The sequence below is a fragment of the Amphiura filiformis genome, chromosome 18, assembly GCF_039555335.1.
Source record: "Amphiura filiformis chromosome 18, Afil_fr2py, whole genome shotgun sequence".
Lineage (NCBI taxonomy): Eukaryota > Metazoa > Echinodermata > Ophiuroidea > Amphilepidida > Amphiuridae > Amphiura > Amphiura filiformis.
Window position 1 is genome coordinate 39892808 of NC_092645.1, and position 24631 is coordinate 39917438.

The following is a 24631-nucleotide window of genomic DNA, read 5'->3' on the forward strand; positions in this document are numbered from 1 at the left end:
ACGATGATAATGTCGGTCAACGATTACGTGTTTGGGTTGGGAAATCCCTAATAATGATAATAGTTTTAAGTAGCAAAATATACGGTGTACAGATGATAATATTTAACGCCACTTGTAGCAAAATAGTTCACAAAGGCAATTTATTTAGCCATAAAAATCTGGAAAAATCCTTGTGCAATTTCCTCTCCCTCGTTCGTCAAAATGGGGTAAAGACAGCCCGTCACCCCCTGGCGAATTTAAGACATAGGCGTTTGTGGTAAAATTTTAGACAATTTCTAGGTGTGATTTCACCTTTTTATGTTAATGCAAGCATATTTTAGGTGATAATTGTTAGTATAACATTAGCAGGCCAGGTTTTGTGGCTTATTGAAAGGAAGGGTATCATGAGTATATTTACCCTTGGATATTTACCTTCATAATGGACGATTATGTCTAAGCTTACTCTGCATAAAACGTATATAATTTACATGACAGAGTCGGTAATGCATTAGTTTTGTTTGTTTGGTTGAATTTGGTTTGACTGTGGCATAATGCCTTACTTAAAAAGTAACCTAGTTTCATCCATAAAGTGGTCATATAGTGTAGGTCTAATTTTAGTCACGGGTTGTAGACAAAATGTATCGAAAAACAAGGATAGCCCCGGGGATAGCCCGATATGTCCCTAGGCGAGAATTGTTATTGAATACTTGGATTTTGGATTTGGATTGGAAATTTGATTGGACTGGAATTGTAATGTTCTTTTCTTTGGATTTGGATTGAAGTTGGATTTAAAATTGATTGGGAATTAAAAATTGAAAAAAAAAATAAATAAATAAATAAATAAAAAATAAATAAATAAATAAATAAAAAAAAAAATAAATAAAAAAAAAAAAAAAAAAAATATATGCAATGCTCTTAGGATTGAATTTGGATTGAAAATTGGTTTTTGGATTTGGATTGGAAATTTGATTGGACTGGAATTGTAATGTTCTTTTCTTTGGCTTTGGATTGAAGTTGGATTTAAAATTGGATGTGGATTGAAAATTGGAATAAATAAATAAATAAATAACATTGCAACGCTCTTTTCTTTGCATTGAATTTGGATTGAATTTTGGATTGGAAATTGGATTGGACTGGAATTGTAATATTCTTTTCTTTGGATTTGGATTGAATTTGGATTTAAAATTGGATTAAAAAATAAATAAATAAATAAATAATTGCAATGCTCTTTTCTTTGGATTGAATTTGGATTTGGATTGAAAATTGGATGTGGATTGAAAATGGAAAAAAAAAAATAAATAAATAAATAAATAATTGCAATGCTCTTTCCTTTGGATTGGATTTGGATTGAAAATTGGATTTGGATTGAAAAAAAAAAAAAAAATAATAATAATAATAATAATGAAAGACCAGGGTTTATCATGTGTGTTATGGTCTGTGTGAGGATTTTGATCATAGTTGCATACCTTTTTAACCTTGCATCCCTTGTTAGGCTTTGATCACAGGCTCAACGGGAATGTGGACGAGCTCTTGAGTCTTTATAGAACTTGATGGTATTAGTAATGTGAAGTTCAGAAGTTCAACGGTAGATTTTAGATCATAAAACTTGGTGAAGAAGGATCTTGGATAGTTTAATAATCTTGTGGTAAATCTCAGGTCAAATATTTGGATGGTGATTTAAGGAGGGGTAGTTATGAGTGCCGCAAATACATTGGTCATCGCCCTGTTGGCCACAAGGGGGTCAATTTAAAGTAAAGTAAAATAAATTGGATGGTCATGAAACCAATATAAAGATATCTAATTAGGAAAAATCGTTAAGCAGGGTCAAAGAACTAATTAATGTAGAGAAGGATTTCATGAAAAACGGGGGAAAAAATTCTTGAGGTCAAGTAAGTAAAAGCCGGATTGTGTGAAAATTGGGAAAATGTGTTCCTCATCCCTTGCATTTGTGATACAATGACAAGGATATATGTGTGTCAAAGCATTTTTATTGTGGATTAAGGGTAATTAAGGCAAAGATTGCTTCAGTTTCTGGAATTAGTAATTAGTAAATGTCATATTCTGAAAGGGTTAAATTTGTATGAGAGTACGTAGATCGCACAAATAATTTGTCATGCTTATCCACATAACACGATGGTTCATAAAAATGGTCAGGAAAGAAATTAATACAAATTAAATATTCATCTGCTGTCTCCTGATAACTTGTGTTGGATCACAAACAAAATCGAGGAGGTTTATTCAAGTTACACAGGGTAATTAGTATAGATGTGCTGGCAGGTTGGTTCCCATTTCTTTCTTTTTCTTTCTTTTATTTACATTGCAGGCGATACCAATGACACTTTGATGCTGGTGGTAAGAAACAAGCCTGGCCTGTATGTACATGTACACCTGGACACCCATATAATTGCTAGTGACTACTAGACTTTGTGTGAGGCGACAGTAGACTTTGACATGCACAGCGAAGCATATTGAAAATTTTGTGTCATCTGCGATACTGAACTTACGCACGAGCAATACAAGGGAGAGCATGCATCTTTTACACAAATTGTACTGTCAGAAGTCTATTGAACCAAATAAGTTCTGAAGTTCGAGTCCAGCTAACGAAAAAGTTAATACTTTAGGGCTTCTCTTGGTGTATATAATAGCATCGTTTGATCAACCACAGTTGAACTTTGCATGGGAAATTTTAATTTGAGCATTCCTTCGATGTCGAGTAGTGGAAATTTGGAAGATGGGTTGTGCATGATTTAGCAATGACCGGCGCTTTGGTAAGGCAACTCAGGAACAAAGGGTTGCATGTACATCGAGAGTGCTGAAATAGAATAAAATAAAGCAAGACATCAGGCAGAATGCTGTTAGCCACATTGGTCCAATATTTCTGACGCAAAATGGAATTAAACAACCCAATCACTGGGTTCTGTATGTGCGGTTGTGCGTAAGTGTACTGGCCAGTGCAAGGTGCCCTACTCGGATCACAAGGTCTATTTTCACTACACAACAGAATAACTCGATTCTGCCCGAGATAGACGAAAAGATTTTTCAATTGGTAACTAAAAGTATGAAAGAAAGTTAACCATTGTGATGTTGATGATCAAAAAGATCAAATCAACATCTTCATATATTTGAAGAAAGAAGAATTAACTTAAAGAGTCGTAAGTTCATCCAACTTCGCATTGGTAGTGGACAACATATACAAAAATTTTGTACAATTTAGCAGAGTTGACCGAAAACTTTAGGGGACAACATGGGAAATTTCCATTGGACAAATGAATCTCATGGGACTTGGAATATCACTAATATCTGGATGTTAAAAAAATTGATTACATTGTAAGTAAAATTGTACAAGAAACAATTTATACAGTGGTGAGCCCTCTGATATTATATTGATGTGCTTTGCGTTACGTAATAGTATGACTATACGAGGGTAGAAGTGGTTGAGTACATCACGTCAGGTGCGGTTTATATCTCAACAACACATATATTCTGTTGCACATTTGAAATTAATAACATTTAGTCAATCGTGCTTGTATTTGTTTGATTAAGTCTGTGTTAAAGGGAAGTAGGAATCAACTCCAGGTTGGCATGGGGTAGCTAGACTCTGGGGCCAAGTACTATGCCCTCATTTTTTCTAGTTTTTTGTGAGGTTGCTGAGCCGGCTAGTTATCGCGTTGATTTCTTTCAATATCCTATTGTGACGATACAATGTATCTTGCAGCATATAGAGCCAGCATAATTTAGTAGTGTTATTGTGGAGAATTATATGGATTACAGTCAATATCCAGCAAAGAAATTATAGTGCTGTTTTATGCTAATCAGCAATTAGTGGCACAGAGCCAAACTGTGATTTATATTTCAATGTGCCAACAATAAAATCCTTCATTGAGGTTCCATTTAGTTATCAGTAGCATTGTCAAACATAGGCAGATATATCACCATGTAGTTTCTGGTTTTCAAACAGACGCTCTCAAATGCGCTAGTCAACTTTTAAATATGTGCCTCATTCCATTGTGTATCATCCAGGAGCGATAGAGGAGGTTTAGGTAATGATATCCGTGCAGCAAAGTGAACAAACAAGTTTAAGGGGGAAGGGGAATTAACCAAGTTCCTTATAAAATAAGTCCCTTGTGTGGGGTTTTGAATTATCTTTTCTGTATTTATTTATTATGATATATGTATATGTCATAGAATGCTAACATTAAGACTTGATCCTTGTAACTTCAGGTAGACCACCTGTTGAAGAGTCTCAGGAATTCCACTTGGGAGCGTGGGATATGTATGCACCAGTACCATAATTTATTGTTGAGTTTCCAGCCATGATATTTGATGAATAATCCACGGGTTCGGGGTCAACGCTCAGAATTTAGCCTCGGTGGCGGCCACCAGAGTGCAAGTTTGGATCACATTTGGTTTTGCTAAAGCGAGATTTTCTGCGCCTTTGGTCGTTGTTTCGCTAGAGTCTTGGGTTGGGTAATTAGCTCGATTAGATAATCTCCTATTATATATTTGGCAATTATATGGCTGAGAATTTGTTTGTTTGTTTGTTTGTTTATTTGTTGTAGGTACTGAAAGTGCGGGTCTTAAACAAAAGTCAATAAATGGTTGTCGTGTCTGATTGCCAACATGCATGCAAATTTTGCGTCCGAGTGTTTTCAATTTCTCTGTCTTGGGGTAATAAAGTTTAACACAGTGCAACAAGTTAAACTCAATTTACCCTTGCTGAGAAATGGACCAATCCATGTTATTGTTTACCGGGTCAGATGTCAATCATTGTCATGCAGATAAATTTGTATTGTTTGGCTCGACCGGGAACCAATGGGATTTGCCGCCTTCAGCGGGTTTCGAGGCGTGATTAGGTGGTTATTTATTCACTGTTGGTTTTGTATTGGACACGACAACAACAAAAATCTTCCCACCCACCGCGCCCTGTGTGGACATGTGAGAAGGAAGTAAAATATAATTATGTGTGACAGTAATGAGATAATGACCTGTATAAATACAGATATATTTTATCTACTACATGGTAGTGTGTTAAATAATAGCTAATTAAAGCATTTAACTGTCTGTAAGTTTAAAAGAAAAATCAAGAATTATGGTCCCTGTAGATAAGGAGGGAGGAATAAAGAGTTGACGCCTTGATCATTAAAATTACATGTGACTTGCAATTAATTTCCCTTTCTCAGATCTTCATATTTACAATGTACACTGTTTAATTAGATCATGTGTTCAATATGTTGCTACATAAAATTTATATAATTGTTCTGTATCAAACTTTTTAGAATGATAGTTCAAGAGGGAAAGTAAATCGTCAAAACTATATATATGTACAGGAATTGACAATCGTATTGTTACATGCAGGCACAGGTCGGTGTCATCAAAAACAGTAAAGTAGTCTTTTATAAGGTCAAAGACTTCACACAGTAAACAAAAGAAAATAATGCTGGGTTTTGAATTATCTTTTCTGTATTTAATTATTATGATATATGTATATGTCATAGAATGCTAACATTAAGACTTGATCCTTGTAACTTCAGGTAGACCACCTGTTGAAGAGTCTCAGGAATTCCACTTGGGAGCGTGGGATATGTATGCACCAGTACCATAATTTATTGTTGAGTTTCCAGCCATGATATTTGATGAATAATCCACGGGTTCGGGGTCAAACGCTCAGAATTTAGCCTCGGGGTGGCGGCCACCAGAGTGCAAGTTTGGATCACATTTGGTTTTGCTAAACGAGATTTTCTGCGCCTTTGGTCGTTGTTTCGCTAGAGTCTTGGGTTGGGTAATTCGCTCGATTAGAGAATCTCCTATTATATATTTGGCAATTATACTGCTGAGAATTTGTTTGTTTGTTTGTTTGTTTATTTGTTGTAGGTACTGGTGCGGGTCTTAAACAAAAGTCAATAAATGGTTGTCGTGTCTGATTGCCAACATGCATGCAAATTTTGCGTCCGAGTGTTTTCAATTTCTCTGTCTTGGGGTAAATTGGGAAAATTACCCATCTAAAGACCCAAATTAGCCAAAAAAAAGGGGTCAATAATTAATTAACATATCAAATGGTCAAAAATGCTACCCATGATTGCGGCACATTCCCATATGGTGATTTGTAGTGAGTACCCCCCAGGTATGAGACCACGGTTGTTTGATGTGATCATTTATTAATGTTTCTAACAAAACAATACATAATTCTCAATTCTAGACCTTTACAATAGCAATAGCTATCGAACTAATATACACATTATATTCTTAGCTATTTTTAACTTTGATTTTCCTTTCTTTATCAAATTTGTCATCTTTTTCTGCCTTTTTGTGGTAGTATTTGTTCCATAAAATGTATATTTGTGCATAAATTGAGGGCGCTATTTACACATATTTTAAATTTAATAAATTTAATAAATTTAAAAATAATATGAGTTGTTCCTTTCATTTCATGATATAAAGAAGTTAAAAAAATTCCTTTGCTATAAAAGTATGTTACTTATTTTTATCTTTTAATTGCATTATACAACTGTCTATACCTTGTAAAGATGCAAATAAGATTTAAGATAAACAGCACCATCAGTGTTCAACTTTGCTTAAAAATTGATACAGTTTTACATGCCATCAAACAACCGTGAGACAGTGTCTTGGCCAACCTTTATATTAATGATTTTACCACATTACATAATTTAATTTACAACTCTCATAATTGCCACAAACACTTACATCATCATTTAGTGCAAAGACATGGGTAATTATTTAGGTGGTATTTCCAATCTCATCATGCATGTGCAGGCCTCACAGAATTTTAAAATGTTCACTTCCCCGTAGGGCAAGTCCACTTAAAAATCCACTTGCGTGACTTGATATGTTACTTGCCCTGCTCTTTGCACATATTTTTGCACCTTATGCAGTTACAATACAATAGTCACCAGACAATGCGTAGCATGCAGTGCATTTCTTGTTGAGGGGTGCCTTATAGGTCATATATGTACATCCATATCAAAACGATGCACTTGTCGGCTGCTCTATGTGTCTCAGTTCACATAATAGCTAAAAATATAAACCAGACTCATATCAAGTGGAGATCACTTTAAATAATCCCCAAGTCACATGGTTAAGGAATGTTCTTTGTATTCCTAAACCATGTGACTTGGAGATGATTTGAAGTGCCTCCACTCGAGATGATTCTGATATTTATTCCTAGCTATATCATGTGAAATGAGACACATGTAGCAGCCGACAAGTGCATCATTTTGATATGGATATAGGCATCAGTTTGCATAAGTTTAATCATATCTGTCATTTTAATTCTAGTTGCCCGCCAAGCTGACAAGTCACTGTTTTTGGTTGCCCAATATCAAATTTTGGTTGTCCCTCACAGTGCAATTACAGTGAGGCCTGTACATGTGCAGCTATTGTTTTTAACCCCCTTGGACACTACTGATCATCTAACAACATTAATAATTGGTTGCTAATTGAAATGCTCATTTCAATTGGCAATTATGACTAGGCTTTAACCTTCTTATGGTCAAACTTGCATTTGCAGATGATCTTATTAATACCCTCATTGATTGGTTCAAAATTGGACACAATCTTCATTTTGGCCAATCGGCAGGTAGTTCTCATGGGTTAAGTTTTGGTGAAGTGTTGATCTCCTGGTGACTTGTACCTTTGGTGTAACATTGGGCTATTCTAGTTAAAATACACACACCCCCTATGGAAGATGTGATCTTAATCTCCTGGAGTTTGAATTTCAAATGGGCTTGACCTAAATGGGTCGACTCCATTTGAAATCTATACACCCCATGTGTGGGAGATTATTAATGTATTCCATAGGGGGTGTATGGATTTCAACTGGAATAGCCCATTGGCAGATGACTCTCCACATGTTCAAAGAAGATAATAATATATATTAGGAAACATTTTAATGCCCGTCATCTCTGTTCATCTATTTTGTATCATTACATTATATACTAATATAACATGGATTTGCATGTCCTGCATGATGCATGGAATGATGATAATCGGGAAATGAAATGACATATGCGGTGGACATATATAATTAATATTGACATAATAAACCACCTTGTTTTATATTTTTGTAATCTTAAAAGAAAACTGCGGAACTTAGAAAGATATAGTACAACATTAAATTGTTATCCAAGTGTTGCATCTCACTGATGGATTTAGTGTGGTCTTTGTAAAAATTCTTTTTGGGGGCCCAGGGTTTTAAGTATTTTATATGTTCAGTCGCGTATCAGAGTCACTTGTTCGAGAGGACTTTTTCGCATAAAGTGCGAAAAGTTTTCACTTACATTGTATATACTATTTTAGCCCAAAACTAAGGCACAGTTTTGTGTTTGACAGGCCAATTTTCAATTTTGCACTATTTTGCTCAAAATTAAGGTGAAATTTTGTGCTTAACAGGCCAATTTTTAATTTTACACTATTTGATTATGTTGGAATTCTAGGCATGGCCAAGGTCGCTTGTCTGCGATGAACCCCTGTCGCTTATACCAAGTGTCCCGATTATCTAACTGTTAATTTTAAATACAGGGATCATTACAATTATTTACTGCTGTATACGGGGGAATAATGCAATCGATATTGCCTAGTGGCCATTTCGGGCTATGTCATATGTCACACTCTGCAACTCACCTCTACAGCTTTGTGTGTTCCTTTTCTAAGTTGAAATTTTTGAATGCACCATCAATTTTTGTGTCAATTTTAGAGCCTTTGGTAAATGTGGTATCAAATTAGAGCTAACAAGATCGATGCACAGGATTGTGTCAATCAAATCATCGAAATATAAGCAGCGTCAGATTTACGACCGGTAACATAAGTGAGGACTTTCTTTTGGCGTTGTGTTTAGTTTGACATGATTGATGTTATCAGTTGTTCTTACAAAATAATATTATTTTTCTTCTTCATTTTTCCAGATGGATCAAGGGCAATCCACCCATAATTCCTTACATTGGCTACATGCCGGCGCCGTGCCACCTCTTGTCCAAACCTAAAGATATATGTTGCCTTGAATTAGATAAGGTGAGTAACAGAGGGAGGGAGAGGGCTTGATAGCACAGCACCATGCCACAACTTGTCCAAACCTAAAGATATATGTTGCCTTGAATTAGATAAGGTGAGTAACAGAGGGAGGGAAAGGGCTTGATAGCACAGCACCATGCCACAACTTGTCCAAACCTAAATATATATGTTGCCTTGAATTAGATAAGGTGAGTAACAGAGGGAGGGAAAGGGCTTGATAGCACAGCACCAGGCCACAACTTGTCCAAACCTAAATATATTATGTTGCCTTGAATTAGATAAGGTGAGTAACAGAGAGAGGTAGAGTGCTTGATAGCACAGCACCATGCCACCTCTTGTCCAAAAATACAGATATATGTTGCCTTGAATTTAAGTGAGTTACAGAGGGAGGAAGAGGACTTGATAGCACAGCACCAACTAAAGATATATTGCCTTGAACTTAAAAGTGAGTTACAGAGGGAGGGAAAAGGCTTGATAGCACAGCACCATGCCACCTCATGCCCACACCTAACCCAAATTGAGCATGGCTCTTTTGTTTTGGAAAATAATACTGACAACATGACAAAACCCAAGTGAAAAAACCCAAGCAGTTGTTTTTGGGAGGGATGGGACAATGTGGATTCACTCATTTAATTCATTGGTAGCTATAAGACCCAAATTGTTTGTACTTTTTTATCACCCAGAAATGTGACCATTGTAAATGGACACATGCTGCAGAGTACAACTGGCCAAATAACAACATCATTGTTGCGGCCGAGTCAGCTGCGCTTGGGATGGTGAATTTTATCGTACCACTCAGACAGCACTGGAGACCCAAGCATACATTAAAACCTATCATTATTCTTCTTGAGGAAAAGTAAGTACATAATTTGTATAGATAGTGCACTCGAGTGAATAACTTTCTGAAACTTTGTTATCAAATATCTGTCCAAAAACTTATAGATGTCCATTTTAATTAATAATCATATATTGGTTAACTAATTAATGATTATGTTATAACTTAACTGATTTAATAAAGTATAAAAACTTACTGAACCCACAGGGGGCCACTTAAGTATGATAGTGTACACATGTGTGGCCAATTTTTTTTAAACACCCCCTAAACGAGTTTTACCCTACCAGCAAATTTAGCCCCTTGAAAAGTTAAATTAAAATAGAATTTACCCCCAAATGAGTTTTTGGCTAGTAAAAATGATAAAATGTACCCTTTTGGACTCATAATACTAAAAATTTGAAAAGGTACCATAAACAAGTTGTTCAGTTTCAGAAAACTACCCTTATCTTGAAAATCTGTGTTTTTTAGACCCTAAATACATCACAAGTGTAACTTGCCTTGCCTAAAAAACACCCCTTTTTACTTGTTTTTTTTTTGGTCCCCAGGACTGAACCTGATAAATAATAACACATATTTTTAAAGTTATCTTATTATCGCAATAAACACATTTTTCACATTTGCATGAAAAAAATTACCTAAACTTGCATTAATTTTTGTATTTTGTGCCTTGTAAAGATACTTTATATATGATATGATATGATATGATACTTTTCTTGTTTCAGACCTGGTACAGCATTTTTAGAGTGTATCAGACCTTTTCCTATGGTATACTACATGATGGGCACAGTAGAGAAGTAAGTTAGGAACTGAAATGTGCTATTCCTTTTAGATTCTACACTATCCCTGTGTAAGATTCTGGAAATATATTATACATCGGGAGTATGAATTTCAAATGAAATGAACCCATTAGGCAGCTCTATTTGAAACTCACCCTCCCTCTGTGGAATATTCAGGTTGAATCTTTCTCAGAGGGTGTATGAAATTCAAAGGGAGCTGCCTAATTCCATTTGAAATTCATACTGCCCCTGTAAAAGATATTTCCAAAATCTTACACAGGGGTAGTTTGGATTTTAAATTGAATATTCTAATCTTGAAAGCTTTGAACAAGTTCATTTGAAATTTTAGATTCAACTGTGAAAAAACAGTAGTTCTTTTTGCACAATTCTAAGAAAAATGAAGACTTTAGACTCACATTTTGGTGACTTTTTTTGTGTTACACAAGTGGTTTCATCAGACTCTCAACCCACAACATTAGACTGCTTCCTTTTATAGACTACATCTTCCTGGATATTTATAACTGGTTTTTGGAATTTAATAAAAGACATTTTTTGTTATGTTGCCCAAAAGAGATTGGGTCAAAAATTTTGTTTTTTTGGCATTTTCTCCAAAACTAAGCATTTTTACCAAAATTGTACGCAACATAGCAAAGTGAGTTGCAAATTTTTAGTTCTAGTATTAGATTTAATTTACAAAATGTTTTGAACTACTGAATGAATAATCTACACCAAGTTACTCATCTTATTTTGTTGCTCTGTTTCAGCCTGGATGACTTACTGCGGGCAGGAATCCTTCAGGCAGATACTGTGGTCATTGTAGATAAAGAAAGCTCCAAATTAGCAGAGGAAGATTATATGGCTGATGCCAACCAAATAGTAGCAGTACAAACTTTATTTAAGTAAGTTGAACTAAGGATGAAGTTGAACTTAAGGTCACTCTTAAGTGGGATATTTTAGACATTGTTTTGTACTGTATCTAAAAGTAATGATGATACATAGATGTATACATTTTTAGAAAGGAAATGATGCAATGAATTAATCAGATATCTCTCAACATGAGCAACAGAGTGCCAAATTTGATTTTCCATGCCAATTTTTTCGTCTCATTAAACAACAAAAATTGACAGGTACTTGTGTATTCTTAAATTTCTAAATCAATGAAAACTGCATATTTATGTTCTACTCGCTGTAGAAGTGATGATGTAACAGTATTAAGGTGGTATTGGATGCATTTTCTAGAAATAAGGAAATGCTTTGAGCATGTTTTATACAGATTAATTGAGTAGGGTAAAGTACACTGATCAATATGCCTTTTGTTTGAAGCAAATCGGACATACGGTTTCTATACTACATCAAATTATATTTTCTTTGTATCTTATTGTTTTTATCAATAATCAATATAGTTAATGAGCTAAAAAAGACTGTAAAGGCTCATTAATATGTAATTTTGCCAATATTTTGCTAAAAATCAATGCATAAATGTTCATGGTACTTTTATTTTGCATACTTTTGCCCTGAAACTTGGTCAAAGTGTTTCTAATATGTTCTAATGTATTATATAGTGAAGCCGCCCCTCATTTGCATATTTGCATAATTAATGAGCTAATTTGCATAAATGCTAATTAATTATGCAAATTAGGGCGGCTAGCTCATTAATTATGCATAAATTATCTGGAAGTCATTAGGAACACTTTGACCAAGTTTGAAACCAATATTCTGTTAAATAAAAATGTTATGAACATTTATGCATTCGATTTTAGCAAAATATTGGCAAAAATTACATATTAATGAGCACTTTCAAGTCATATTAGCTCATTAACTGTATTGATTATTGATAAAAAACAATACAATACAAAGACATTTAAAATGTATGTATTATGAAAACCGTATGTCCGATTAGCTTCAAACAAAAGGCATATGGATCAGTGTTCTCTGCCCTACTCAATTAATATGTTTAAACCATAAATAGAGCACTTCCAAAATGGGTCCAGAACCACCTCTACCATAACAATAGATTTTGGAATATATCGCACTGCACTAGTACTTTCACCTGATACCTCTGCATTGAACCATAGATTTTATAGTATGGATAAAGATCTGGATCATAATTCTATAGAATATTCATATGATGCTAATCACTTGCACCTTTAAGATGAGTATCTTTGAAAAGAGCTGTATTGTATTCAATCTATGATTGCAGACATACATAGGTAATGAGAGCAACCTGCTTGTAGTGCAGGGCGATATATTCAAAAAGTAGGCCTATGAATTGTTTTTTGAAAAATATGATCAAAAGCCACACAATTTTCTTATTAACTTTATATTTAATCTGATATATTTGGCTATATCTTAAATTAAAAAAAAATGATGGGTAATCTTGTATTCATAGTATAATTTCAATTTTTTTTAAAATTTCAATTGCAGATTATTTCCCCATGTGAATATCATCACAGAATTAACACATCCATCCAACATGAGATTCATGCAGTTTAGAGCCAAAGATTCATATGCACAAAAAATGGCAGAGAAACAGAAGGTAAGTACAATAGGTAGCTATAGGCCCTGGACCTAACCATAGCCATAGCATATATACATCCATTGAGCATGAGACGCCATGAGATTTATACAGCGAAGAACCAAAGATTCATATGCACAAAAAATGGCAGAGAAACAGAAGGTAGGTGTAGATAGACCCTGACCTTAAAGCCTTATTGTAACATTTGCTGAAGAAGATGCCGTCAATGTTTTTCAAAATTCTGATTTTTACACGATTGCAATGTACTTCATTAAAGTAACATAACCTGCAAAAATTAAGGCCTTAATCTGAGATTTTGAGATTTTGAATAAAACAATGGAGTACATTGAATGGAATACATTGAATAAAACAGCGGAGTACATTGTTTAATTATTATTATCACAATATTAGTCAAACATAGGAATGTTGATATATAATTGGATCGGTTGAGCCCATATTTATTGGTCGAGCTATGAGTTTTAAAATATTTGACGCGACGTAGTCGAGTCCAATATTTTACAACTCATAGCGAGACCAATAAATATTGGGTGTAAAGCATCCAATTTTATCATTATTATGTGTTGGATCCAATATTTTCACACACTTGGATCCATCAAAACATAATAATACATTATTCAACTCTTTCAGATCGAGACGTCCAAAGGGTCCAATATTGCCTATATGTTCCGGTTGCCTTTCTCAGCAGGAAATGTCTTCAGTGCCAGCATGCTGGATACACTATTATACCAGGTAAGATCTATATCTTTGCCTATTAGTGGCCTGGGAGCTTGCCCCCATGTGAGAAGTTTGGCCCTGAAAGACCCCCCCCCCTGCCCCCGATGCTGGCGACCATGATATTTAAGATTTTTCTACCTTTTTTTAAATTCTTTTTAGCCCATTTTTGATAATTTGTGTCAAATTTTTGCCCCACTTGAAAGTTGCCATGCTCCCCCTCTGGCCCCCTTATATTAGTACCAAAAAAAAAGATTGTCAGACTGTAGAATTTGGTCATTTTGGGGTTGTTTACTACATTTTTTTGGGGGGGGGGCAAATCACGATATTTCCACTCTGCCACGAAAATTGTAATTTTTGTTTATATCGTGGTCATTTTGAGGGGAGGGGGATGGGCAAATCATGACATTTCCACTCTGCCACAAAAATTGTAATTTTTGATTTTCTGATATTTTACCCTGATTATATTTGGTCTTATCATTTGCAATGTATGTTAACTAGCCCATCCATGCTCTACACAAAAATCTGATTTTTGATGAATTTCTTGATTTATCAGATCACTAATATCACCTTTAAGTATTTTAATGTTTGTATATTTTTTGTATTTTTTTTCCAGTCCTTTGTGAAAGACTACATGATCGGTGCCATGCGATTATTATTAGGCATTGACCAAGCTCCAGGTTCAGGATATTTATGTGAGGTAAGTCACAATGATTTCATATGGGAAATGAAATAATAATATGTTGCCTGTGTCTCAGCATAAAAACATTTACTGCTGTAATATTGGCAGTCAAATTAGCTCAATCGATAAGGCGTTCGACTATGGTGCAAGAGGTTGTGGTTTCAAACTCCGATGGTGGTTAGTACGCTCTCGTGTAACAAATTGAGTTAGCTTGAATTTCCCTTGGACAAGGAACTTCCTGCTAATTGTCTCATTGTAACCAGTACAAAACTCGGGGAGCTGATCCTGGCTGCAAAGGTCTATTGTGGAATGTCTAGGGTGCGCGCTTCTTAGCTGCAAATTCCTGTGTTGTTGTTTAATGGTTTATGGAATGATGTGGGGCCGTAGTGGTCAGTGACAACCTGTAAAGTGTGCTGAGGCTTGTGGATCAACTTCTAGGCATTGCCCCTGTGTAAAACACACTTTAAATTACTGCCCATAGTTCCCAGAAATTTTTTTTAAGAGGCACAGAATAAAAATCAAGACCTGACAATTTTTTCTAAGATCTTACCATTTTTTCTGTGGCTCTGAAAATTTTCTGGGAACACCATCACTCTTAAATGTAAGTCTGTCAAAAATACACAAATCCCGGACACAAATACATAAGCTAAATATGCAATGGTGCCAAGGCAAAGTCAGCATGCTAATTTTTGCCCATGAAAGAGCATCACTGAGTCAAACCCAGGAGCTTCCAACTTGCTTCCAAGGGCACTGTCCCCTGGGTTTAATTGCTAGTGCTTTGAATCATCCCCAGGTAAAGGTGCTCTATGATCGAAGTGTTGGTTAATGTAATGTCTGACCTGCTATCACATGTTCAAGCCAGAAGTATGTTTGCAAGTCCTTTGTGAATGGGAGCGCAATGGGCCATTCACAAAGGATAAACTACTGACTTATACAGTTGCAGGGCAAACAAAGAACCCCCGGCAAAGAACATCAACTCAGTAGCCAGGATGTCTTGAAAACTACCAACTCATTTCGTGGTAGCAGGTCACATATAATCACTATAAATGTGTTACTAACCATAATCTTCACACATTTTCCTACCGCAGTTAAGAATAACAGCGGAAGACATGTGGATTCGCACCTACGGACGTCTCTACCAGAAGCTGTGTTCAACAACACACGAGATTCCAATCGGTGTATTCCGAACACAGAGTCAGCCCGATAACAAATCAGAGGTGGGGATGTCACGAAATGATTCTTCCTACTGCATGGTGTGTGCTTCGACTGCTTTTCTTTTCTCTCATTGCACTCTTTATTTTTTTTCCAAACTGATAATAGACCACTTGACAAGTGACGTCATTGCCAGGCAATATGCGCGCAAATTACGGCAATTTCAATTGTTCTATGCCCTGCAGTGTGTACGCATCATAGTTTGCTCAGGGCACATGCATTTTAAATTGCCCACCACATTTGTTATAGTACAAGAAAGCCATTGAACAGTGTAGCGGTTCATTCAAGCATATCGATATACCAGTCCCTTGCCTTTGTTGATAAACAATGATGTCAAGTGGTCTATAGAATCAGTGGCAGTACAAGTGTTTTTTTTTCCACAGGGGAGGGGGATTGAGGGATGGAGGCAAGCAAAACATTTGCCTACAATTTTGAAATTTTGAATAGGGGCTTTATGATAGTACCAGCACGAGTGTTGTTTTTTTTTATGGGAGAGGTGGGAGGGAGGGGATGGAGGCAATCAAATCATTTGCCTACAATTTTGAATTTTTTCACATTTTCCTAATTTATATTTTGCCTGGGTTTTTTTTTTATATGAGGGGGTATTCCAGAAGCACCTCCCTACCAATAACAACTGTGAGATGCCACCTGGGCATTTCACCTCAGTTAGTAGGCACATAATGATCATACTTTAACAAGCTAATCCAGTTGAAATCCATCACCCCTAGATGGTAGACATAACCTTAATTTTCCACACATAGAGTGTAAATTTCAAATGGGGTTACCTGAATGGGTGAATCCATTTGAACACTACACTCCCCTGTGTGGGATATTAAGGATATGTCCTCCATAGGGGGTGTATGGATTTCAACTAGAATAACCCATCACACATTTAACCTGTACCCTGAACTTTGACTTTCTGCGGCTCTCGTGATCTCTTTTAGCTATTTGTCCATACATAGCAGAAAATAACATCGGCACAAGTTGTAAAACAGATAAATGTTGCACTGTTTCACCTAAAAGCACTTATTAAAATAAATTGATTGATCATGGTATAAGCAAAACTAATCCATAACCATACATTGTAGATAGTTCAAACTATACTTTTTCGGAATCCTTATGGCTGAAGGAACACATAAGTATGGTTTTTATCCAAGTCTGAGCAATTTTGAAATTGACTCCTATGTAAAAGTTCAATTACTTTTTCCCACCAAAGAAGAGCACAGTTGAAATGTCTCCATATCTTATAATGATCAGTGCCATAAGTACTATATCTCTGCCAAATACAGCCAAACACAGCTAATTTAACATGATTTGCACAATGGTTATGGTTTTCTATTGGACTATTGCAGTCAAAATCCATACACCCTCTATGGAAGACAAGATCTAAATTTTCCCCACAAGGAGTGTGAATTTCGAATGGATTACCTGAATGAATGGCTCTATTTGAAATAGACACTCCCTGTGTGGGAGATTAAGGTCATGTCTTCCATAGGGGGTGTATGGGTTTTAACTGGAATAGTGCATTAATGACTCTTTTCAGAGCCACCATCTCTTTAGTAGATAAGGGAAGGGACTAGTTTATTAATTATTCACATTATTGGGCAGTTAAGTTAGCTCATTCAATAAGGCATTCGACTATGGTGCAAGAAGTTTTGGGTTTGAACCTTGGTGGTGGTTTAGTACGCTCTTGTGGAAAAATTAAGTTAGCTTGAAATTCTGCATGACAAGGAACTTTTGGGTTTTTACATGGGCCAAGAGTTCTGACTGGGGCCCTTTGCCTCCCCCACCCATGCCCCTGTGGCACTGCCACTTCACATACTAGAGTTTAAACTTAGGGACAGCCCTATTAAGTATAATTTAATTTAAGTTGATATAATTTTATATGTACATCATATTTTTTATAGATATTTGTTATGTGAATAACATATTTTATAGACATTTTTTTGTACAATAATTATTTGTAAGTACAGATTTGTCTTAAAGTCATGCTGTTGTAAGTTTTAAAGTCATATTGTAACATTTCCATAAAAAATAGATTAGTATTTCTTTTCCATAAAATGTTAGCTTTTACCGTCAGATATGTCCCCTTTTAGTTTTGAGCCGAACAAGTGAGGGTAAGCAAAGAATATTGGAATTTACTACCAGCGCCGATATCGCCAGTGCATGTTACTCTGTCAGTCGTGCTATGGCACGATCCTTAGATGTGTGTATGACCGTCCCGTACAACATGTACGTACTGTGTTATGAACATCGTGTACACGTTCGACTAATACTTCTATCGTAATAATTAAACGATGGTTCTTGCGCTTTATTTGAAATCTCGGATTTTGACAAAACTACAGCACCCAAATAAAATATTGTGGGGTCCTCCTCAGCAAAGCAAATGTTACAATATGGCTTTTAATTGGTAGTGTTTATTTTGATCTATTGTGAATTGAGCACATTTCTTGCTGTAAATATTGTTGTCAGTCATTTTCAGTGGATCAAATTGTGTTTTTATACAGTCATTTCATCTCTTTTGGTTATTTTGTTGTCTGCATCACATACTCACGGTTGTTTGATGGGATCATTTATTAGATTTTCAAACAAAACATCATGTATAACCAAATTTTAGGCTTAAACAGCTAAAAGTGATATCGTGCTAATGTATACAGATGCTTTTGAGTCGTTCTCAACTTTAATTTCCCCTCTTTTACAAAATTGTTCACTTTAATTGTATTTTTAAAGCTTTTTTGGATATCAAATGTATCTATTAATGGCAAAATTGGTGGCGCTATTTAGTTACTGGAAATTACCCTTTCAAGCTTTTAATACAAATATTTCCTTTTATTGTTTGATAAAATATGTTTATAAAATTTCCTTGTTGCCTGTTTCACCTATTCCAGCTGTTTTAATGGCAGTATCAATCACCTAACCCTTGCAAATAAAGAAATATGATTTAGGATAAATAGCGACATCTATAGTTTGCATTTAGTTAATAATGAAGCCAATTCTATATACATCAAACAGCCGTGTACTGTTGTATCTCAAAAGCTGCTTTGTGTGATTTATATTATCATCGTTGTATTTCATCACAGCAGCTGAAGAGAGTATCCCATTATGCTTTGCGGTACCATAATAGAACTGAATGTGCCATAGAAAATGTACACAAAATCCCTCACTTCAACTTTAAATAACACGTTTAAATCAGGGAAGCTTAGACTTTTGTTTGCAAAAATATGACCTACAAAGTATTGTGAAACTATCCATAGCTCTCAATATCTAAGCGGCTCTTGTTTATATTTTGTATACATTTGCTATGGGGCATGCAGATATACTGCAATGCATGATGGGATACTCCTTTCAGCTGCTGTGGTATTTCATATTGTTATTTACATTTCAGCATGCTTTAATCTTTCTCTCATGAATGGACATGAGGTTGTAACATTGTGATAATACCTCAAAATTAATTTAAAAAAGTTTATTTTATACTGTATGTCATCGCAGTTCAACAATGATAAAACAAACCAAAAAAGGCAGCCTTTTGAGATACGACAGTATGTTAAGCAGGCAACAATTTATTATTCATTGAAAGCAATATTGTAAGATTTCTAAAAACATTAAATTTTTCCTGTATGTTAAATGTTAGTTTTCACTAGTATCAGATATGTGACCTGCTCTGTCGAAACCCGCCATAAGTCGCACTCAGTCATTTCGAGATACAGTGAGTCAAAGTTGGGAAAGGGGTGAAAAACCTTGCAAATTTTGTTTTTCAGTTTTTATTATTTTTTTGATTCCTTAATATGTTTATTTTAACCTACCATTGAAAATAAAATATTCTTTTATGTCTAAAGCACCCAAATCTAGCATTTTCTGAGCCAAACCAAGTCCTTTAACATGTCATTTTACAACTTTAAAGCCATTTTTCTTGCATTTGCCTTTTCTTTTTTGTGTTGCTTCCCCCCCCCCCTTCACTTTTAAAGACCGTAGAATGAGGACCACATGTCCCAGAAACATAATTTTGGTATTAAATGAAAGCTGAAGACCTATACTAAATAATGACATCAAAAACTCAATTTTCAAAATTAGTGACTTATGTCTGGTTTTGTGGGAGCAGGTCACATATTAGACTATGCCATAGTCGAATTTTATTAAAAATATGTTATTATTAGTCATGATGAACCCATTTCGTTGAACTCAAAATTATACTGATGTTTATTAAAATTAAAGTATTCAATAGTAAAATGGTCATAAAGAGTTAAAAATATCAGACGATTAGTGACAATAAAAGTAATTGAATGCAACATTATCTTGCATAATTATAACGGCTCACTTTAATACTGAACAATTCTGATTTTGGAATCTACCAGTTTATTGATAGCAAACCCCGAAATTTCGACTTTGAACTTTGAATTGTAAGCAGAACTTTACCCCCTGGACTTTGCTCTCTAAAAACACACTGTCAAGCATACTTGTTTATCAGTCCATTAACCACAAGTACTAAGCATGGACGCGCTAGATGTTTGATGAGAGATTAACTTTCGAGTCAACACAAAAGCGCCGCAAATACCACAGACAGTTGTTTACGGTGTAGTTAATGGTAATGGCGCGGGCCCAGACGATTTAAACCATAGTGAGGTATGGGCGACCAATCACAAGGCAGATCCATTTAAAGATGCATTACATCATGGACAATTTTAGTTAGGCCAGAAATTGGCCTAACTCTCCATAGAGTCCCGTGTTAAAAATCTTAACCGCAAGGCAATGTCAGTAGTCCACTTGGGAAGCTAACAAACAGAGGGAGTAGGATGACTGATCAGATGTGAAAATCTATCAATTGTGCACACATTAATTAAATCAGAGTTTTAAGCTTTAAAATACAATATCCAGAGTATGCACAATGGGCAAGTGGACTACGGGGTAGTCTAGTCACATATGTGCGATATAAATTTTGAGCCATACTAATGACAAATATCAACGAAAAATCTCTTTCATCCAGTACCCAGCAAACGTGAAATGAATTTTAAATGTTTTAAACATGTTATGAATGCATTTCGGTTGCAGTCAAATCATTTTAATATCATTTAAATCTCAGGTTATAAAGGTTATATTATAAGTTATGTGCAAACTTGTAGCATGTACTCAACATTTTGAATGGTTAGACTTATGCCAAGTCTATGAATTTTGTGACTTCAATTGTAAGAAAACATGCATTAGGCCTATTGCATGTTTCAGCCATATGCAAGTTTTACTTATATTTCAATCATTACAATCTCTGATTTTGTCACAAATGCAGAACCTAAAACCTTGATTTTTCACAGGGTATTAAAGTTCAAAATTAAAGTACAATATAATGGTGTACAAATTTGAATTTTGAACAAAATTGAGGGCATACAGGGTGTCTCAATAATTATTGTTACCCATTGGTTTTGGTGTTTATTGAAAAGTCGCTTCTACCAAATACAACATAGGAGTCTCTTGGAATGGCAAGAATTTATAAACATCTCCAAAAAAGTAACTAACCCCTCTTAAATAATAACCATTATTCAAAAACGGATGATTGTATTACAAATCTGTAAAATGCGTTGTTATTGGAAGCAGAATTTATTTCTGCACATTTTGACACCTCATTTGTAGCAATTGACTAAATATTGATGTCACAGCGTACATTTAAATCAATGTAGCCCAAGATTTGAAAGTTGCAGTAAATTCTATTGATTTTGCATTCAGTGTAATGGAAGGAAATCTGTGTAATGAATGATATCTGAGTGTTTTTGTATTGTAAAAATTTGTATGTAAGTGCATCTTTCAAATCTGGACCTCACTACATTAAATATTGACCGGTGTTTTATTGTTTTTTGGGTTATCTATCAAATGAGGTGTCAAAATGCGCAGAAATAAATTCTGCTTCCAACACATTTTACAGATTTGTAATACAATAGCCCCTTTTTGAATAATGGCCATTGTTTAAGGGGGGTTAGTTACTGTTTTTGAGATGTTTAGTTTATAACCTTTATCACATTATAATCTAAGAAAAATTGGTGGATCTTATGTTGCATTTTGATGAGGTAGTCTTGTCTATAATCACTGAAAGCTGATGGGTACCAATCATTTTGATTCAGCCTGTGCTCCTGAGCATGTGTTGCATTATTGGTAAAAGTAAAAAAAAAAAGATTTGATAAAATTTATACTCAAATTTGTGATGTGGGCATGCAAGCAAGATGAGTTATTTATGGTAAAATGAGGATGGTTTAGTACAGGAAGGTCCTATAGCTGCCCTATAGACTTTTGCATTTCATATTGTATACATTTAAGAAACCTTTTCACCTGGCAGCTATTGCAGATGAGGGCCCTCTTGTCCTAGCCTATCAATGTGTGTATGATTGTGATTTTGATCATGTTACACATCTACACTACATACCTGTGTCCCCTCTGGCACTGGAATATAAACTTGAAAATTCCCTATATTTTGGTATGGAAAAAATAAGGACTTTTGGAATTGATAGAAGAAAAAAGCCCTTTTACCCATTGAAAAACATGCCAAGTTATCACAAACATCTCTGGAAAATAAAGGTATGGAAAAAATGAAAATAAGCACTTCTGTAAAATTTATACTCCTGTACCTGGTACTGACAGCCCGCCGGTACATCGCGACCCATTGGTACATTTCATCACATGCCAGTACAAGAATCCTCTGATTAATGGTATGTTAAAAACTGATTGACTTCAATTTGGCTCACTTTAGCATTTTACATGCATTGTGTGCAATCTTCTGGAAGTGGGTCAGTTAGTCGGCTTGGGAATTTTGGACAACAGCCTTTCTAAAAGTGTTGAATTCTTTAGGCCGTTGCCGGTTACATTTAAAATTTGGCTATTCCGATTGAAATTCATACATATCCCCTATACGCTGGCGAAGTTACGTAATAATCGGATTAACTACCATAACAATAGGTCAAAACAATTTTTGAATATACCGCGCTGCACTGATACGTTCACGCGGTACCTCTGCATTGAACCATATCATGCTGATCACATGCACCTGTAAGATTAGTATATTTGAAAAGACCAGTATTGTATTCAATCTATGATTGCAGACATACACAGGTGATGAGTGTAACCTGCTTGTAGTGCAGCGCGATATGTTCAAAATTGTTTTGACCTATTGCTATGGTAGTTAATCTGATTAATTGCGTAACTTCGCCAGCATATAGAAGACATGACCTTAATCTTCCATACAGGGAGTGTAGATTTCAAATGGAGTCGCCCATTCAAGTAACCCTATTTGAAATTCACACTACCTGTGTTATGTCTTCCATTAGGGGTGTATGGATTTCAACTGGAATAGTCCATTTTGTGCCATCCTGATAGAGCAATCTGCACTAACCCCGGCTTTTTCCCATAAATAACTTGTTGATCACATCGTTCTGAACGAAATCGTTTCACCTACAGAGCTATAAGTTTAAAATCACTCCAGTGTTAGATTTGGCTACAAACCTTACTTCTTATTCAATGAATTTTCCTCAACAGTAATTTTATGAAGAAGACACTTAAAAATTGTAAGTTTGGTGAAATTTACATATCAATCTTTTGAATAACATTGATTAACATGGTATTTAACTTACAGCTCTGTATGTGAAGCAATTTTGTTTTGAAAATGGTTGTAAACTTACAGCTCTGTATGTGATGTGTCCAATGAATTCATCTTGACGTTCTTATGAGGATATAAAACCTTTGGCATGAAACCTGAACTTCTGGGGATCAGGTGTCAATTTGAACCATTTTATGTGACAGATTTGAACACTTCATACATAATTTACCCAAATTCACTCTGTGTCTACAACGCAACATGGTGGCCCTCTTGGATGCTCAGGGAAGGTGAATTTCAAAACTGCTCCTGAAGGGTAATCATTTCAAATGTTTATGAAGATAGTAATTGTAGGCTGGCATTATGGGTAGATGTGGCAGAAAAAGCGTGCCAGGTCAAAATAGAATTATTCCTAAAAACTTTTTTGTGATATTTTTAAAATGTTTAATTTCAGTTGTCAGTAACTATAGAAGAAGACGACAGCTCATCGTTAGGGGCAACGGAGGAAAGGAAGGAGATAGCAGGCATTGTACGGCAAAAGATGAAGAGATTAGACTTGCCAGAGGAAGAATATGGTAAGATGATGAAATTCACCATAGGCGTAGATTCCAAGGGATGGGGGGTTTGATATGTGCAATATTTGAGAATACAAGCAATGTTATGCAACTGTGAATGTTTTTGGCCAAAGTAACCTCATATTTTAAAATAATTTTAAGCCTTAAGAATTGGAAAATTTTTGCACTTGCTTCATGCACAATTGTCCCAGTTTAACATCGAATTTGACAATTTGAGCTCAAATGGCAAATGTTCATGTGCATCACACGTATTTGTTCCAGGAGAGTAACGATTCTGTGAGCTCCAGATGCTCCATTCACTCGTACTCTGTTTCACAAATTTTACACCAAGCTCCATCCTCCCATGTCAAACAGAAATCAAAACTACTGAAAACAACCCTAAACGTATCCCTAACTTTGGGACTAACGGTCCCTTTTATTTTTTGACCAGCAAACCTTAGAACTGTAGAAAAATCCCTGTCATATCGGTAAAAAAGTGCGACTGAGAGATCTCTTAGCATAAATGTTATTTCCTAGTAGTGTGACAAATACTATATTTCAATATTTTGTCATTGTTTGTACCATTACAGATAGTGAAGTAAGCGACAAACGGAACAAGATATCCTATGTTTTGATAAACCCAGCGTTTGATATGAAACTAGAAATGGATGATGTCATGTAAGTATTAATCCCATGGGCCTTAATGTCTCTCTTGCAATTCCCCCGGCAATGCCTCTGATTGGTTGTCTTACAAT

General features: G+C 35.3%; 1 protein-coding gene across 8 annotated transcripts in view; it reads left to right on the forward strand.

Moving 5' to 3' along the window:
- LOC140138675 (potassium channel subfamily T member 2-like) overlaps positions 1-24631 on the forward strand; it is a 477469-nt gene that overhangs the window by 451508 nt on the left and 1330 nt on the right. For 6 of the 8 annotated variants that reach the window (XM_072160415.1, XM_072160418.1, XM_072160414.1 and 3 more), the window contains 10 exons: positions 8898-9003; positions 9687-9859; positions 10561-10632; positions 11379-11513; positions 13039-13150; positions 13778-13879; positions 14478-14561; positions 15632-15796; positions 23777-23897; positions 24467-24554. In XM_072160415.1, the coding sequence (XP_072016516.1) occupies positions 8898-9003; positions 9687-9859; positions 10561-10632; positions 11379-11513; positions 13039-13150; positions 13778-13879; positions 14478-14561; positions 15632-15796; positions 23777-23897; positions 24467-24554 (1158 nt within the window). The remainder of the gene's footprint in view (positions 1-8897; positions 9004-9686; positions 9860-10560; positions 10633-11378; positions 11514-13038; positions 13151-13777; positions 13880-14477; positions 14562-15631; positions 15797-23776; positions 23898-24466; positions 24555-24631) is intronic. The other 2 variants (XM_072160421.1, XM_072160417.1) reach the window with 1 other exon arrangement.